The sequence below is a fragment of the Centruroides vittatus genome, unplaced genomic scaffold, assembly GCF_030686945.1.
Source record: "Centruroides vittatus isolate TY-2023 unplaced genomic scaffold, ASM3068694v2 scaffold_2707, whole genome shotgun sequence".
Taxonomy (NCBI): Eukaryota; Metazoa; Arthropoda; class Arachnida; order Scorpiones; family Buthidae; genus Centruroides; species Centruroides vittatus.
This window is the reverse complement of record NW_027122692.1, coordinates 247498-266538: the sequence shown is the minus strand read 5'-3', so window position 1 is coordinate 266538 and position 19041 is coordinate 247498. Positions and strand designations below refer to the sequence as shown.

The following is a 19041-nucleotide window of genomic DNA, read 5'->3' as shown; positions in this document are numbered from 1 at the left end:
CTGCGTAACATTTATTCCTCATTATTCTTTCACTTGTTTTTTTTTTCCTTAATAAGGCTCATTCATTCATAAGTCCTAGAAACATGAAGAAAATAATGATAAGTTTAGTTTCCCAGTAGTTTTAATTATCTTTTAACTCTAGAAAAATTAAAATTATAAACACGTATATTATTTATAGGTACAGTACATAACTTTAAAAATCTGTTTTGAAGTAAATTTAATTGGTTTAGATCGACTTTTTACACACTTAAATACTTAAATTAACGCTTAAAATGTTGATAGGTGTCTTTCCCATGATTAAGATGATAGAAGCGTGTGAGGAGCGGAAAAAAATTGATTTTTTGTGTTTTTTAGGAGATTCATATTGAATTTTTTGTGTTAGATAAATTCGATATTGAGATCTTAACGTGAAAGGATTTTTTTTTTTTTTTTTTGGTTTGTATGTTGATTTTCTGTGGCGTTACACGTCGCAAACGTCTGCATGCTAGAGGCGCTACCCACAGGCGACAAGCGTAAAAATGAAATGTTACTGCATAGAATGAATGTAGTTAAGTGTTACGCTGCTTTTTTGACACCATTTATGTGGAAAAAACACGGAGGTTGATGACTTTCACTTAACTAATTTTTACATCCCTTCACGTACGTGAAAATTGTATTCTTTTGATGAGTGTAAGACAAGCATAGGCAGTTCTACAAATTTGAGGAAAGTTTGCTTGTTTTACCTTTCTAATACAAAGAAAATTCGTTTTTAATACGATAAATTCTTTAAAAAATTAACTTATATATTAATGTTAATTAACTTATATATTAAATAAAACGTTAACTACCCGAAAGAATTATTAATTTTTGTGTTAAATGGGTTAATTAACGAGTAAAGCACGCTGGAGTTTAGACTGCGAAAACGTTCAAAATTCGTCAATATTGTCGAATTTAGACAAAAAGATAATAATAATAATAACACAAAATTAGTGATTTTTGTACGCTTCCATGACTAAATTCAGGAAGATGTTCAAAATTTAAGTCGTAAAATTGCTGGAACTTTGAGACACACTCGTTTGGGTATAAGAAATGTTATAATTTTAAAGAACCATTCACGTCTTAGTAGAGAAAATGTACAAAATTCAACAAAGTTCATATTTTCAATCATAAAAATGTTCAAGATCCAGTAAGATGCTCAAGTTTTAGTCATGAAAACGTGAAAAATTCAGAAAGATGCTCAAGTGTTAATTATAAAAAACAATTAATTGTCACAGGAAGAAGGATAAATTCCCATAGATGTAACGATAATCAGAAAATAAATATGAGACTAAAACATATGCTTATAATTATATTTCAACTTGAAATTTTCATATATAAGTTCGTTTATTTTTCTTTAATCTTTAATAATCCTTATTACATAAATTAACTTGGGAAAGAAACACATAATCCACAAATATACATATTTTGGTGATATTTTTTTCCATAAACACATTATTTTTTTTTCTTTAAATATAGTTTGCAGATGCAGGAAATAATGACAAAAGCATTTGTGAGTATTTTTTCTCTGTACAAAAAATCAAAAATCCAGTAACACACTGCGGATAAGGAGCGATCTTTTTATGTTGCAGAGCACACCTACGAGTTAATTAATTAATTAATTGCGTTAACAGTTCGTAAAATATATTCTTTACATCTTATATGTACAATATTATAAACTTTAACATTAATTAATAACATTTTTATACACATTTTTAAGCCGTAACGGTAACGTTTAAAGGAGTCGAAGCGGTGGAAGAAGTGTTGATAGCGTGTTAACAGGTTAACATATTAATATCTTAATATAATTATAGTTTAAATTAATGTTTTATACAATTAAATTTGTTATTTAGAACGTAATTAAGCCGTTAGATAAGTTGGAAGAGGAGAAATTAAATGTTGTAAGTGTGCTCTGCGGTATCTTGCCTCATTGATATACGAAAAAATATAAACTAACAGGTAAAAATACACATTTTAAATATATATATATATTGTTTTTTTCATCAGGACTCAAGTGCGGGTTTATTATATTTAATCATCATTTTTTGTAGATTTCCCCCCTCAGAACATGTGTCGACAGCGACAATTTGTCATCTAGTGGTGGAAGATAGAAACAGGGGAAGAGATTTATCTGTAATTTTATTTCGGTGCTCTGCTTTTTGGACTTTTTGTTTGGGGATTTCGAACGAAATTATATTGTCTGATTATAGTTTTTAAGTCGGTTATTGATGGAGGAAGGATTAGAATAGTGACACTGATATTGGGGTTAATTTTTATATTCCGTGAGACTTGCAGTCGTTTCTCTCTAGTATTTCCGGGTTATTTTATAGAATTTGACTTCGAATACCGTTGTTTTAGTGCGATAATGCTTTCAAGATGGCGTGAACTTCTTCGGCTATGGCCATTAGAACGAATTCAAACTGGGCCTAGAGATAAGAAAATGCGAAATTTATTAATTATTCGTGGTTATAAGCAGGTTTTTTGCATAATAAACGATAATCTACCTTTGTTTTAACCATTCCTCCTCTCTGGTCTCTGATATGTTCCAAAGTAGCGGCTATATCGAGCTCCTTAGCACCTGTGTACGTAAGTTTTAACAGTTACTTCAGTGTAAATAGTTAAATACAATTGTTCTGAAGTCAATCTACCTTTAGACATTCTGTTCAAGACCATATCGATGAGACAGTATGTACCAGTCCTTCCAGCTCCATCGCTGAATTGGTTTAAAAATTAATTTATTTTTAAATTAATTTATTAATTTTTAAAGAATTTCAAGTCTCTCTACTTACCTGCAATGAACTACAATGGGGCAAGATCTTCCTCGATACGACTTGTTCACTTTTCTATCAAGAAAAGAAGGAAATAATTACAAAAAGAAATCAATTCTTAAAGTCAACAAGCGGAGTAAACACAATATTAAAAGATGATAAATAAATATGTAAACAAAAATATCATCAGCAGAAGGAAAACATTGGAAAGATGCACAGAAAGTCTGAAAAAAAAATAATAATGAGCCCGAGGACAACGTAAATAATATATGTTTCTATATATATTGTAAATAAATAAGGAGAAAATAAAAAAATTACATTAAAAATGTAATATGTATCTTATTAAAAATTTATATTTTTAATATATTACAACTTCTAAAAGAAAGTTACGCAGTTACAACGTACAAATAAATAGCAAAAATTAAAGAAATTGTAACAGAAAAATAGAAGAGAAACATTTTACAGTATTGAAAAAATGCGAAAACGATATGTAAAAACCACAAAAATTAACAGAAAAATGAGAAAAGAAACACTTCTGTCGAAAAATTGAGGAAAATTCAAAAAAAAAGACAGCAAAAATTGATAGATAAAAGGGAAAAGAAGCACTTCAGAGCCTGGAAAAATTATGGAAATGCTGAAAAACTGCAAACATGCATACAATTATTACAGAAATATTGCACTTAAGACAGTCTAAAAACACGAGGAAAATAATTTTTTAGAGAGACTTAAAGATGAAAATATAGTTTAATATGTTAACAATTGAATCAGATTGTTAAAAATCCCTGAAAATTCTTCATATATATCCATAAATTTTGTTAAATTCCTGTTGAAAGTGGGCACTTTCTACGGACGGGTAATTTATGGACGTATATAAGTTGAATATAAATGATTTTATGTTTGACTAGCGACCTGGTTGCGTGCACAAAGAAGGTAATATCTTAGTTATTTGCAATCTGTACGCTTTGGGTTTTGTCGTTTTGGAGATTCTCTTCCATTATAAACCATCTTCATTTATTGATTCATGGGTCCTTTTACTTTTAGAAAATGGTTTTCGAGTTATAATCTTAACCTAGAATCCCGAATACTTTCTCCTCCTTTCTGGGTTATTAGAAAAATTTTTCCTTGTAGGATTCTACGTCTCCTTTCTTTCTTTTTTGTGAAAAAGAAAGAAATTCTGTTGTAGATGTTCTGGCTGTAACGCTGGAAACAGTAGTACATCAGGGAGAAAGTAGAGAAATAGGAAGATATAGAGATAGGCTCGGTTCCAAGATGTTCCTCCAAGAATTGAAGAGAAACCCCTCTCCACCCATCACTTTTGTGACTATGCAATTTGTCAAAGATCAAAATTGCACCAATCACAAAAATGATAGGCAAAGAGGGGAAAATTGTTAGTGGCTTGCAGATAAAATAGTTGATGCAAGAGGAGAAATGGAAAAAAATGTTAAATGGGAGATACCATTTGAGACGAACTGTCTTGAGAAAATATAATTTATTATTTCGTGACTGTAACGTGATAGGATCCATAGAAATTTGTTTTATTTCACTTATTCTTTTTCCCCCTTATTCCGATTGCTTAGAAATCGTTACTCTGAGGAATTATTAAGAGAATTTGAAGAAAAATATACTCTTACCTTCGAAATTCTAAGATGGCTTTAGTCGAGCTAGGTATGTTATTTTCGGGCCATGCCAAGAAATGAAACTGCGTGACTGTTCTAGTTTCCGATGTTTTCAGATTTTTCAAGTAGAAACTACGTACTAAATACTCGTCACACCAAATATGTTCGGATACTAAATTAACCTACGCAATATATAAATCAAGTTAACTAGTATCTAATTATAAACCCTAAAAATCTATATCCCATCTTACCTCATACATGTGATACACTTCGCTCCCTTCTTCGGGCCAGTAACGATGACACATGGCCACTCCATTCTCCATCAGACGGGTTAAGGTAACAATAACAACGTTTCCTTGCTCCCAAATCATCTTTAAAACGCATTAACGTGAGCGTAACTGAGTTAAATGACGAGAATGTTTAAGGAGTTAAGAAACATACCTGCCAAAAATCAGCTGCTGTATGCGGAAGAGGACCTTGCGTTGCGATATAAGCGGGATTCCTCGGATCATGATCGGTCTAGAGTTAAAAAAATCGTATGAAAATTAGATAATTCGGTAATAAATATGCTGGAACGTTTGAGATGTTTGTAGTAAAGCTGTGTTATTTCAAGTATACGAGTGGCTGATACACACGCATCGTCCTATTCAACAACCGTCAGATGCATAAGATACAATAAATCAAATCACCCACATTCACGTAGGAGAGTTTGTCTTTGATATACATATATATATATTTTCTCTGGTTACATCTCCGAGATATCTTTTTAGTCAGTCTCCAAGGGGGAGAACATTTTTCCATCAATAGTTAGAGAGATAAGTTTGTCTCCTACGCATTATGCTACAATGGAAACCTTTTGTACTGTCATGGACGACTGACTGCCTTTGCTTTATACAAAAATACAATCGATTCAAGCTGAGATTGTTAAATAACCTATGTATTACAATGAATTATAGGGTATATAGATAAGAATCGCCATACTTACAATTGAGCTAGCATTTATGTAGTCTTCGTTGGAGACGTTTGAAAGATCATTGAGTACGACACGGGAATGATCGTCTGGAAACATCAATGCAATTATTTAAAAATAAAAAAATAAACAGTCATTATAAATAAATAAGACTATTTTCTTATTTATTCGATATTCTATAAAGAAAATACGAGGAAAGAAAGCTTAAAATTTAAGATTCTTAAGCAGCTTCCAACTGATATTTTCCGATAGATCCGGTGCTTTTTGCACATGACTGGAGGTTATCCAGATTGCGGTAGGGATTGAACACAATTTTATAAATTCGAGTTGAATTTTTTATACTTTTAGCCCCCTTAAACTAATAAAAAGTCACACTTCGCCTCCTCCGACTCCGGTAACAAACCCCGTAACAGCGACAACGCGCTGACTCCTCTTCCATCATCGAGAGGTGCGTTAAATTGAGGGAAACTAGCGCATAATTAAAACTCTGATTTTTAATTGAATCATCGCAATAATTATTTTTAAATTAATTTATTATTTTTTTTCTTTCTGAATATAAAAGGAAAAAAAAATGGAAGACGTATAAAGAGATTATGTTACGATAAGTATTTGCGGCCGCAAAATACGGAGATAGTGTGACAGATTGTGATGTATAGTAACCGCAACACCGTCATCTCCGTTATCTAGACACAACTAATCGAAAATACGATTAATCATGTCCGGTTGCGCTACTTGACGCCCTCTGCCTGAGGAGGATTATTAATAACAGATTAGGGCGCCAACAGCCTAGCAAATTAGTCGCTTTATTGAGTCTTAACGCAACCCATCTCGGCCTTCTGACAAAATAATTTCGGATGTTTTAATATATAAATACATGTTGTATACATATAATGAAAGATATAAAAACTGGCGACGATAAATGACTCTAAAATGGCGCCCGAATAGCATGATTAAAAAAAAAAATTGTGGATTTCTAGTGCTGTGTATGCAATAATTTATACAGAACTATGTTTACAGCATTCTGCATCGTCGGTAGATATAGAGTATTCTATGTGCTTTAAATCTACGTACAGCTTCCTATGTTAAAAGTCCCTTCATCTTAACCCCTATAAAATATAACTTGTGAAAAATGTAAGACGTAAATTGTGGATACGATCAGAAACAAAATGTTGTCTTAACTCTTTATGATAAATTGAAATATAAAGCCTTTAAAATCATTCTAGTTTCCTGGTTTTATACTATACACATTCAGCTTGACGTTTAAGTAAAGAAAGATTGGGAAGTAGCTATAACAACCCGCATAGGGCACTAGTGAACTGTTAAGTTTCCACGTATATATATATATATATCCAAACTACTAACTTACAAGGAACCACATCGGGATAGCGATTCTTCTTGACGTTCTGTGGTAAATTAGCAATAGCGGTGGAACAAGGTTCAGCCTCGTAAGCGCACAGAGCCTCCCACTCTCTATCCAAGCGATCTTTATTCTTTAGATGATCCTCCATATATGACTAGAAGACAAGAAAAAAAATTTAATATGAAGCAAATAAATGGAAAAAATAAAAGTTTAATAAATTTTAAATAATCTTCCTATAAAATTATGTCGCTACCTTCATAAAAAATAAGAAAAAAAGCACATCAATATTTTAATCATGGTCAGGGCTGTGGAACGTTTCGCTAATATCCCCGATTTTTGTCTATTTAATGTTATGGCAACACTCCGAATGACAAGTGTAATTTATTATGAGGTCCAAAAGATCTCGACAAGTCACTTATCTTCTAATTTATTAAGGCAAAGGAATCTCCAAAGAAGGTTGTTGGCAGGGGGGAACGAGACCGGCGTGATTTTCAATTTCATTAACCTCTGCAAAGCAAACACACCCCGAAGCCGTTATTAAAAGAAAATAAATAGCCTTGTATCCATCCAATCCTCTTGCAGAAAAGATCTCCCAACGAAGATTAGTTTTAGTAGAAGGGAGGAGGAAGCTCACAACTTCTACTTCGCTTTTAAAAGTTGATTCCCTTCCTATCAACACTATTTTGGAAGTAATATAAAGATGGGGTACAAATACTTATCGAAGTGCTTGATGGAAGTTTTCAGACCATTCAGGAAATTTAGGTAAATAATTGGACGTCGTCAAAGGGAAGCATTTTCCTTTGATAGAATAGCAACTAAAAGTCAAATTGATTTTTTTTTTTTTCTTCTTCTTCTTCTACTCTTTCCTCTTCTTTTAAGTTCCTCGAAAGTCAATAAGTGTCTCCTAGCGAGATGAATTCCTTAATTTCGAAGTCTGAAATATAATACCGGAATTTAAATTCTGGAAGTTGGATAACCTTCGAAGATGGTGAAGATGATGTGCCCGACGCCTATAATGAACTCATTATAATAAGAATTCCAAGAACTGATTGTTCGTTATAAGCGTTAGATGCTAAGAAAATCTATTTTCTTTGTCATCCCTACTAAGCTTGTTTATCGTATCTAAAACTTTCCAAAAAAAAAGAAAAAATGTAAACTGGTAGGGAATGGTTTTTTAATATAAATGCTGATTTAATACTTTAAATTTTTGAGAATTGGTCTCTTTAGAGTGGATAATATACGAAGCTGGTGTTAAATTTGAGGAAAAACTACTAGAAGAGCCGCAAATTGTAATTAATTTCGCGCGCCGAAAAATCTGTTAGATGCTTTAAAAAGGGTTGAGCATTAAAATGAATGCGATATTCGACTCATTAATCACTAGCACGTCCTCCCTCAATCGAAAAAATGCAATTTTAATAGGTGTAAAATGAAAATCTTATATTTTAACACCACTTTAAAAACGTAAACCGCACCTCTTTCCACACCACAGTTTTCAGAAATATGAATGATACTTTTCCCTCTCCTCTTCTTCTCCTCTTTTTTTTTCCTTTAGATTTATTAGTGGTTGGGTCTAGACAGACCAAGCAAAGAAAGCAGAAAAGTTGATTTAATGAAATATGGTAGCTGAGAATACTGCAATTGTCATTTCTCATCCGTCAGTGAGAGATGAATAGCAGTAAACTGAACTGTGTGGTATCGTCTGACAACAGTAAAATATTACTTTATAAAATATTAATTCGAAGATGGAAAGGGGAAGAGAGGGTTTTAGTTAAGTGAATGGAACTGCAAAGCGATTTCGAGCCATAACAGAAATATACCAAAAGGAAAACTATAATACTTTTCTATCTTTCTGGTAGAGAGTAATGGCCACAGTGTGTATATTTTTACAATTATATCTACTTTAATGGGTAGATAATGGAAGTGGATTTGTAAAGATATTGTGTCACGTTTACGAGCATAAATAATTATTTAAAAAATCACTTACCAAAATCATATGACCTGTTGAAATGTCCATGTTGGAACTAACCGGTTCTTCGCTCCTAGAAGCATAAAAAAGATGCATATTAATACAAATCTTATTGAAAACATACTCAAAAACTCAGATTTTTATTTATAATAAATAAAAAAATCCTGAAACATGGAATGTTCGAAGAATCCTGACAAGGAGAATTGATCAAAATATATATATACGAGTGTATCATTCGTATACATCAACGAGAATTGAAGCGAGCAATAAAAATCTCAGCGATTACTTTATATTTTTTTCGAAAAATACAGCAGTAAATACATTATAAAAGTCATAAAAACTCAATTAAAATTTAATTATTTTTAATACATCAATCTTAAAGAAAACATCCAGAAATTTTACATCATTAGAATGAAGAATCAGTTAGATTAAACAGACTAAAATATCTTATTTTTGAAAACAAAGTTTTGTAAAAAGGAGGAGGAGGAGGAGAAAGAAACAGAAAAAGGAAAATAATTAAAGCATTAAAATATATTTTCAACTTGTTAAAGCCTCGAGATTTTCTCCTTTTTTTTTCTTGTTCTCCCTTGCTCTTGCTCTCAGTCCTCCCTTTTAAAATGGGAGGATGGAAAACAAGAAATATACCTTATGCTTTAATACCCCCTGTGCTACTTTGAACAGTTTTGTAAACGATAAAAATCTATTTGTGCGTGTTCGCATTTTAAAATCCCATCCATTTTCTGACTTAATTAACCATTCTTTACCGAACGAACAAGTTGAAAAACTGGTATTTTCATACTTTACTACATTTACTACCCAATTTTCACTTAAAGATAGAAAGTGAGAGAGAACTGTGAACGTGCCTTTAACACCTTTTAAATTCTACAATAAGGTTCTAACTGATTCTGTTGGAAATTTAAACAACTATTTTAACACTAAATGAGAAAGAAAGAGGCAGAGAAATGTATATAAATATTAAAGTCTCTCTTCGAAATCCGGTAAAAAAATAAATAGAGTTTTAAAAAAAATTGTAAATAAATTATCTTCCTATTAAACTATGAAACTCCAATAAAAATATTTTCTTCCATCTATTTTTTATTTTATATATATATTTTTTTTTTCTTTCTGTGAGTGGAGTTCTTTTGTCCACTATAACAAGCACGACATTCCCAACTGTACTTTAAGTTTTTTGTAATCTGTCTTCACTGTCACAATTCCCGAAATCTTTCAGGAAAATCGACCCGAAAACATTTTCCAAACTTTAATTTTTATCAGTAAGAAGAAGAGGAGGAAGAGGAGGAAAGCAGAAACTAAAAAATAGAAGGAAGAAGCATTTAAAAAATGAATGTAAACGCAGAAAATCGGGATGAAGAAGCAGAAGAAAAGAAAGAAACAGAAAAATAAATTGAAGGTGCAGAATAACAGTAGGAAGAGAAGCAGAAAACGGTATTTAAAAAAAACACAGTAAAACAGAAGGAAGAAACAGAAAACAATGAAAAACACAGTAGCAGAAAAACCAGAAAGAAACAGAAAAATAGATTGAAGATACAGAACAACAGTAGGAACAGGCAGAAAACAGAATGAAAAAAAAACCAGAAAAAACGGAAGGAAAAATCAGAAAGAGGGGGAAAAACACAAGACGACCTGAAACACTTTCGTTTTCATTTCTATTTCACAAAACGTTCGGTCGAAATTATATCATCAGTTCAGTAACAAATTTTCTCCATTTTAAACACGGAAAAAAAAAACTAGAAAAAAAAAATTACATTTCAACGTAACGTTGTTTACGGGAATAAAGAATAATTCAAGGGAAATTAAAACTCGTTATTTTACCTTTTTCCCTCCGGTTTGTGTGTATAGAAAACGTTCTACGAAATTACATCTCGGGTGTCCGAGGCAAGATTCCTTCGACTGCTTCGCTAATACGCCTTCCCCCCTCCTCCTCCTCTTCTTTCCCTCCGCCCCCTTATTCTAATTTATACATCAGGTTGAGCATCTTGAGCAAAACATTCAACAAATCTAATATCGAGTAATCATGGAATGCAAAATTATTATTAAAGGAGTGAGGGGAATATGCGTTGATGTAATTTCTTGTACTGCTCCGGCGTGTGTTGACGTACCTTATAATTTGTCTTTGCAATTTTAATAAATTCCCTTCGCTCCCCCCTGCGTTTTTAGACGATAGAGGCATTAGAGGTAGTTGATTGCCATGATGATGATGAGGTTTGTGACGTATTGCGTGTTTTCTTTACGCTTTATGATTGAGGATTGGGCAGAAGATAAACAGTAGCATCGGAAGTGGATGATAAACATGCGATATCTAATCATAGCTATTTTATGTAAGATGTAGTAAGTAATTACAGATGATGCGAATTGTTTTTTAGATGTTAGACATTTCAGAAATGGATGATTGTGATGATGTGAAGTACTGTATACTTTCTTCATGCTGTACAGTACGGATGGAGCAGATGTAAAGATGAACAACCGCATCGTTTTTCAGATATTAGAAGTAGTGATGATGATGAACTATTGCATACTTTATGTTTTACGTATGATGAATGGGTAGAGAATTAGGAAAAATGATCAACTAAACCGTTTTTTAGATGATAGAAACATTTAAAGTGGACGACTGTAATGATGATGTCTGTGAAGTATCGTGTATGCTTTATAGTTTATTATAATAAGTAGGCAGGAAGATGAAAAATGAAGTTTTATTGTTTTTTTTTAATTGATAGAAACATTAATTAAATGTAGATGATTGCAATGATGATGATGATGATTATGACGTTTGTGAAGTATGGTGCATACTTTCTTTATAGTTTATGTATGATAAGTAGGAAGAGCGGATGTGAAAATGAACAGTTGCGATCGCTCTTGTAATAAATGTGATGATATGCTTGACAGGAAAGTATATGGGATGCAATTAAAACTATGAGAAATTATACCTCTTGCTGAGTGTGGTAAACAATTTGTATGTTACGAATTATGTTAAATGAAAGTTTCTTTAATTATTGATAGATCTATTTTAAAAGTTAAGTTCGAAATTGTTTATGCACGCTTTACAGATTGATCCTTGTCTATCCTTACAACGGACAATACATTAATTTCAATATTTTAGCCTCTAGAGAACGAGCTTTGTTGGAAATTTCCGGTAAAATTATGGCCAGAATTTCACGAAAACAACTAAATTTGGGGGGATTTGATTGTACATTTCGTCTATAGAATGCGTGTATAAAGCATAAAGTTTGAAAGATTATTCTTTATAGGATCCGTAAGTAGATTAAGGCATTAATTCTACGTAAATAGGATGTAAAATAGTGCTATTCTGTACACACCCAAACGTGATTATGAGCAGAATTTACTGTATATTTTTTATTTTGCTTTGTGTACAAGAAAAAATAATGATAATTTATTATTTAGAGTTATTTTACCGCTTCCTCTTACATAAAATGTATAAATTTGTGATGTTTTAATATTGTTTTCTTTGTAAATTAGATAGAAAATATAGGCGAAGTTTAGTATTTTTCAATCTTATAATTTATTTTCCAATTATTTCAATAGTTACCAACTGAAGTAACTGTAAAGAATCAAGTATAAATGTGTCAATATTCGCACCAAGTCTTCTTTAAAGAGTGATACATCTCTTTTGTCAAAGGTTGGAAGCCATGTTACAATCCAATGAAGTAACATGTTTGGCAAAAGAGTGCTTCCTGACAGTAGTTTTTTTCCCCTATCCTCTTCCCCTCCTCTCTTTTTTCTGTTGGATACAGTCTCTTTGATCCCTTAGATATCTGTATAAATGTCGTTTCAGACTGTAAATTCATTGGGGTGGTAACCATGGATACGGGATGGCGTCATTGTTTACACTCTGCACTTCTAAAGGTGTAAATACCCTGTTTGTTGCCAAGCCTATCTTCCTGTTCTATTTTCCATCTTTTCGAAACGGAACGCTCTATGCAAATAAGTAGTATTTGTGCCTTATTTCAATCCGTGCTCTTGCTCTGAGGCAGGAATTACTTTGCTGAAATGGAATGGTTGGTAAGTGAATGATGTCAATAGTCCCTCCGTTAGTAATTGATGCAAATGGAAATAGCACACAACAGACTTACTCTCAATGAATGATCTTGATTTTAATTTTGAGATAATTTTAATTGAAATTATCAAGGCACCAGGCATAAAATAACCCTTCAAACTATATAGGGGCATATTTAAAATTTCATATCTCAAACAGATGATGTGTACTGTACATAAGCCTCGGAGTTAATCAACTACTAAATAAAGCATTCTACTTTTAAATTCGTCTGTATGTCTATCTGTACGTTTCACTTATACCTTTAAAAATGTATAAATTATGCATGATTTTCTACAAGATATTTATCATTTGACATCAACACAGGTTAAACATTTGATGGGATACTCTAACATTAAAGAATTTTTTTAAGTTTTTAGTTTTTCCAGGGTTTATTTTTAGCGACTGAACAGTAGAAAAGTGTGTATGTGAAGATTGGGTATCATTGTTTATTAAAATTCATAAGTTTCTACTCTAAAATGTTTACTTTAAAACAAAATGATCGATCTAAAATAAGCTGTTTACGCATTATAACTGAAGAATTTAGCTAGCATCCTAACTAAATGCACGCTTTCGGCACGATAAAAGTAACTAAGTAGATGAACTCTGTATGCATTATAACGCTGTGGATAAAAAGGAATAAATATAAAACCGGAACTGTAACTGATGAGGGTCTATCTCAATATAAATCAATGATCATACATCATCAAAGTGAATTATCTTCTACTTTGTGTCGGTGCTATGAAGGTAAAAAGATTCTATATTATAACAGAAACAAAACTAGTAAAGATTTGGGCTTAACAAACTCATCTAACGAAAGTTTCGGATGATGAAACGAATCCTGTGTTAATGCAGTTGTCCTTTAAAATAAAAAGGAAAAAAAAATTGAGTGTCTCTTGTTATTGTATGAATTTTAAACGCTAACTATAACAACATATCTTAACGCTACAAAGGATCTGATGCACGTTTTCTACTTGGCTAGAATATCTACCCAGTTGGAATCAGGCGGAGATGAAAATGTTCGGTTGCAGGTGTCTCGATTCTCACCCTTGTCTACAAAAATCCCTTTCCGACATGTTTGTGCTTCATCCTCTCTCTCTCTCTTTCTCTCTCGCTAGCTCTTTGTATCGGGTGAAAGATAGAAAAAGATGTAAGAAGGAAATCCAGAATGAATGAAACTTAATTTTTCCCCCCAACAATCACGACGAGAATGAGGAAGAAAAAGGTGCGTATACGAGGGAATTAGTTGCGTGATCTCGACTTGATAGACGCAATAAAGATGTCATGTTTCAAACATCAATGGCAAAAGTGATTGGGCTTTAGAAAGGATTGAATGATTCCTGTATAAATCCTATACGAAGCAGCGTAGTGGGGGATTTAAATGAGTGCGGACGAGGTAGAAATTCATTAAATCTCTCGAAATGTTTATTTATTTATATGAAATTAAATCAGCAAGAATTTATCAAAGATTATACTAAAAATATGCATCTTACTGATAGATTTTTCGTTGTTTGTTTATATCGATAGATATCGTTAATATAAATAAATATAAACCCTCCTACGAGATGGCACTACTTACCAAGAGGAGGTGGAAGATCGGCTGGAGGGGCTAGGTTGAGACGTTTCACTCTGTGATAGGCTGCTGACTCTTTTTGGCGATTGTATCACGTGAATGGGTTCCGGTTTCTCGTGGCACTTGCTAGCCATTCTCTGACGACATAAATCCTGAAATAATAATACTACCGTTGAGCATTGTCGGTAGATAGTTACACTAACGATAAAACGTAACGTAACGTAACGTTAAGGGTAACGTTGCCGTTACCTTTCTTACATCAGTGGTACTGCAACACCACAACCAATGAAACCAACACCTGAAAGCAGACATAGCGTCGTAGAATATAACAGTACGCGAGGGTTGCAATACCAAATAAGCTTCCTGTTTTGGACATCCGGACAACAAAACGTAACATCCTGTTGAGCCCTAATCTTTACCGGAAGTTAGTAAGTGAACTTTCGTTACGTTGTTACTAAAATTTATATTATAAATGGCAAGAATAAATTCGGTTACGCGCGGGGTCTCCCGAAAGTTCCGAGTCTAAAACGTGTAAGTTTTAACAATTCCTTTCAAGTCCTGGCATAGTTAATTAGGTTTTCGACTTCTACCCAGCTTTAAAATTCAGATAACACCCTTAAACACGAGAAAATTTACAAAATTTTAAACGTAGTTACGATCGTTTTAACGCTATCAATATTCACCAATTTCTGCTTTATCTCTGCATCTTTCATCGTTACTTACACCCAAAACGGCTTAATTATTTGTGACTTTTTCAACTTACAATTGAAAATAATACGTTTTTCCATCGTTACCTGCCATAAAACCACAATTAAAACCTATTTTCTCTTGTATAAATTGCTCGACTGGAGAGTAAAGTGAAGCGATTTACCAATGAGAAAATTGCAACTTTTAGCAATTTATAAAATCACCGAATGCAGCTAAGGAATTATCTAACAGAACTGTTGCTGATCGTTTTGGTATCATAACATATGAGCCATATTTGATGCCGTCTCTGTTAATGTCCCTCAGGACTCGGCTCTATTCTCATTCACATAAATGTTCAATTCGCACTTTATATATCTACAGCTTTTCTGATAGTGCATCATAAGCTTCTTTCGCATTTATTCATTCTTTCTCTGAAAGGTTATAGTGGAAATTCTCCTATGAGTTTCCAACAGTTTCCTTTCAAGAAAGAAAGACAGGGGGAAAAAAAAGAAAAAAAGAAGCTCCAGAACTTCAGATATTGGATGCATGTAGGTGAAATGCATGAATATATTTCTATCATTTTTTTTCTTGTATTTTATTTTATATAAAATTGGAAAATGCTGTTATAAATTATTTATAAACAGTAATTAAATTTAATTACGCTACTTTTGTGTACGGGATCTATAATTTTCTTTGTTTTAGCTAGGTTAATGGGATTAATATTCGTTGAAAATGTTCTAATAACGTTTTTATGTGAATAATTTACAAAATAAATAATTGCAATTAATTTTTTTCGCAAAATTTAAGTGATGCAGACGTTTTATGACTCTGTTTTTGGAGACAAATGGCTAGACTGTATTTTGCTCCTACAGAGACGAGTAGGGCAACGCATTGAAACTACCGATCCGCCATATTTAATCCGGCTGTCACTGCTTTACACGCTGTTTATTGTACGTTGCGTTACTATAGGCTAAACAAATACCCCCATTTTTGTATAAAATTACATAAAATACTTCATTGTTCTTCAAATCCTTATCTGTATTAGTGAGTGAGTTTGTTGTAGTAACGTAATTATACGAATAATTAACAAAATAAATATCTACAATTAATTTTTCTCCAAATTTAAGTGACGAGCGCTACTAATTACTACGTAACGTTTATTTTAATAATAAAACTTAAATGATTTAGTTCTGCTAATCTGATATTACAATTGCTAAATGTATACAATAGCGTATTATAGTCGTCAATCCGCCATATTTAGTCCCGTTTTTACCGCTTCAAATGTTTCGTAGTGTGTGTCACGCACGCTACTTTATATTTAAAAAATGCCTTGCTCTTGTGTGCAATTGGATAAAATATAAGTAAATATGCATTCTAACGTGGAAAATCTAATTGGCATATAGTAAAAATAGGAAAAAATATCGTGGTTCTTTTAATTTCGGACTATTCGCATGAAGTTACTTCCATTTTGAGGGAAAAAAACTAACTTGAATCCTGGAATTTTGAGGTAGTGTAATGTAGTCTTGATTTTATTCGAATAATTTTTACCTTTGATACATCTTTCACCTTAAACAATTCCAGAGATAGCCTTCAACTTTTGATGTATCGCAGTCTCCGTCGTTTGTTAGAAAAACTTGCGTGATGTTGCGGTTTTAAGTATGAAAATATTCGAAAATACAAAATGGAAATCTCCGAATTCGCCAAACTATAAATATAATGTACTGTACATCCAGAAACATATATCATGTATAATAACCTTCTTACATGGATCATTACAAGGTAGAGTAAACGTATCACTCCTCCTTTACAAAGTTATGTAAATTTAAATTTCATTTAGTACGTGTAATAGGGTCGAAGAAAGGAAACTGTACTAATGCTGTTACCAAAATCATAATTGATTTTATTTTAAAAAAAAGGGAGGGGGACGAACATCAGAAGAGGAAAATTAAAAAAAAAAAAAAAAATATGAGTTTTAAATCAAAAATCTTCTAGCTGGAAGGTAAAACAAGAAATGTTGCAGCCAATTTTCCGCTTCTCTACGGGCAAACGACTATACTACACCATCCTTAAAAGACTCGACAGATATCCAATAGATTTTAATTCACGTTCCTGGCGTAGAGTTGCCAACCCCGGTTCGAAAATAGGATCAGTACAACTCTAGTAATCCTTTTACTCTTCTTCTTTTTTTTCCTGAGGGTTGGAGGAGCGAAATCCTCTCTTAAATAGTGCAGCATTTAACAGACATTTCCATTACTTCAATTACGATTTATTCTTAAAAAATAGACTCTTAAAAGGAGTTTGCATAGGGGATAACAAATTCAAACTGACATTTTCTAAGTGTGAAAACTGTGAAGCTGATCAATTGAATTACTTATGTGGTGCTGTATTAACATAAACAGGTGTGTCACTATCAATACCAAAATAGAAGTGCTTTTCTATTGCCTTTTATGTGATTTATTTTACTCTTTTCTTCGTTTTTAATATATAGAAAATGTAACTTCGTATAAATTAAGATATATTTTTTCTTAATATAAAAATGTTCTTCCATCAGAAATGATATTTCTTTTTTTCCCTGCTGCAGAAAGTAATCTTATTTCAATCAAGAATTGCTAGAAATCTAGTAACTTCTAGGTTTTGTAAAGTCTCCATTAAGAAAATATTTCCCACTGGAGGTTCTTAGAAACCTTATTTCTACCAGGAATTCGAAGTCTATCAAGAAAATTTCCACCAATTCTGACATTTTTTTTTTCCTTCGTTCTTCTTCTTCTTCCTTCTTTCAGTTCTTCTTGAAGAAATTCTTACTTTTATTTTTGCTCGGGGAAAAATTTATTAGAATTTTGTAATTTGTTCTGCTGCTGTTAAGAGAAATCTTATTGTTTTATGTTAAGGGTGTCTTCTCGAACTAAAATTGTTTGGTTATTGAAAAAAATTTATGATAGATCTATTGAAAGATGTTTTAAATTAATTTTTTGTGTTCGTTAATGTAAGAAAGAGCTTCTTTTCCTAATCTAAATTAGGAAAAAGCGCGTGTATAACATTAAATAAAGCGAATACAAACTAATTCTGTTAGAAAATTAGTGCCAATTACCAGGAATCGAGTAAGAGAAAATGTAGCTAACGAGTAATAATTTATCAGCCTACACTTATAGTTCATAGTTTAGATGGAGGTCGAGCAATTTTGGAACCATTTCGAGCCGAAAGCTGTGTAAATTCTTCATAGGCCGAGTGCTGAAAAGTGTTTATAATCACTGTTAACGTCCTCAGTATTTCCTAAAGTAACGAATAGCGACTGTAAGAGTAGGAAATTAATACTAGAGCCGAATTTACATCGATACCTTTATGATGAAGAATACGCAATTATTTATACAAGAAAGTAAAACGTGAATAAACAAAATACATTCTATTAAAGGGGAATGTTAGAAAATTAGTCCCAATTATCGGTAGTCGAGTCAGAGCAAATGGAGCTTTAAAGTAGAAACAAGAAGTAGATGTAATTACAAGACGAAGGGAAAGAGTTCGAAGGAGACGCCTCTAACTCACTTAAGGACACGAAATGCAAAGGTTTTGGACGTAAAGAAAAGGGGGAATTGGCTAATTCTCTTTCTCTTCAATCCTTCTTATCATACGAACAGACGGGGGAGAGCATAGAATTATGCGTGTGGCTCATTTAATAAGATTTGTGAAGGTAGACGGTATTGGAAATTGTGTTTAGTATACCAAAGCGTATTCTGGCATGCAAATATTTTTGTTTGTTTGAAGTTCGTTATACTAAAAACACACATAAACAAAAAAGTTCTCACCTGATAATCTTGGCTAGCTTCCGTTTCCGGATGGGCCAAACTCTGTAGTTTTTTTCTGGATTTGGCATGTTTTCGCACCAGATACACGACAGCGACGGCTACCACGATGCCCACGATCAGTCCACATAGGATAAAGGTCAAAACGAAAAGTCGTCGATCGTGTGTCTTGTTCACAACTTCGAACTTCGTCTGGAACGGAGTAAGGAAAAAATAAAGT

At 32.5% G+C, this 19041-nt stretch overlaps 1 protein-coding gene across 1 annotated transcript in view; it reads right to left on the bottom strand.

Annotated features, from left to right (window-relative positions):
• Positions 1-1593: 1593 nt before the first annotated feature.
• IA-2 (tyrosine phosphatase IA-2) overlaps positions 1594-19041 on the bottom strand; it is a 126802-nt gene continuing 109354 nt past the window's right edge. The window contains exons 14-25 of the mRNA XM_067285529.1: positions 18825-19013; positions 14344-14489; positions 8714-8768; positions 6736-6883; positions 5385-5458; positions 4841-4918; positions 4651-4770; positions 4415-4581; positions 2805-2858; positions 2664-2728; positions 2520-2593; positions 1594-2441 (exon numbers count right to left, since the gene is read on the bottom strand). Of these exons, the coding sequence (XP_067141630.1) occupies positions 2370-2441; positions 2520-2593; positions 2664-2728; positions 2805-2858; positions 4415-4581; positions 4651-4770; positions 4841-4918; positions 5385-5458; positions 6736-6883; positions 8714-8768; positions 14344-14489; positions 18825-19013 (1242 nt within the window). The 3' untranslated portion in view covers positions 1594-2369. The remainder of the gene's footprint in view (positions 2442-2519; positions 2594-2663; positions 2729-2804; positions 2859-4414; positions 4582-4650; positions 4771-4840; positions 4919-5384; positions 5459-6735; positions 6884-8713; positions 8769-14343; positions 14490-18824; positions 19014-19041) is intronic.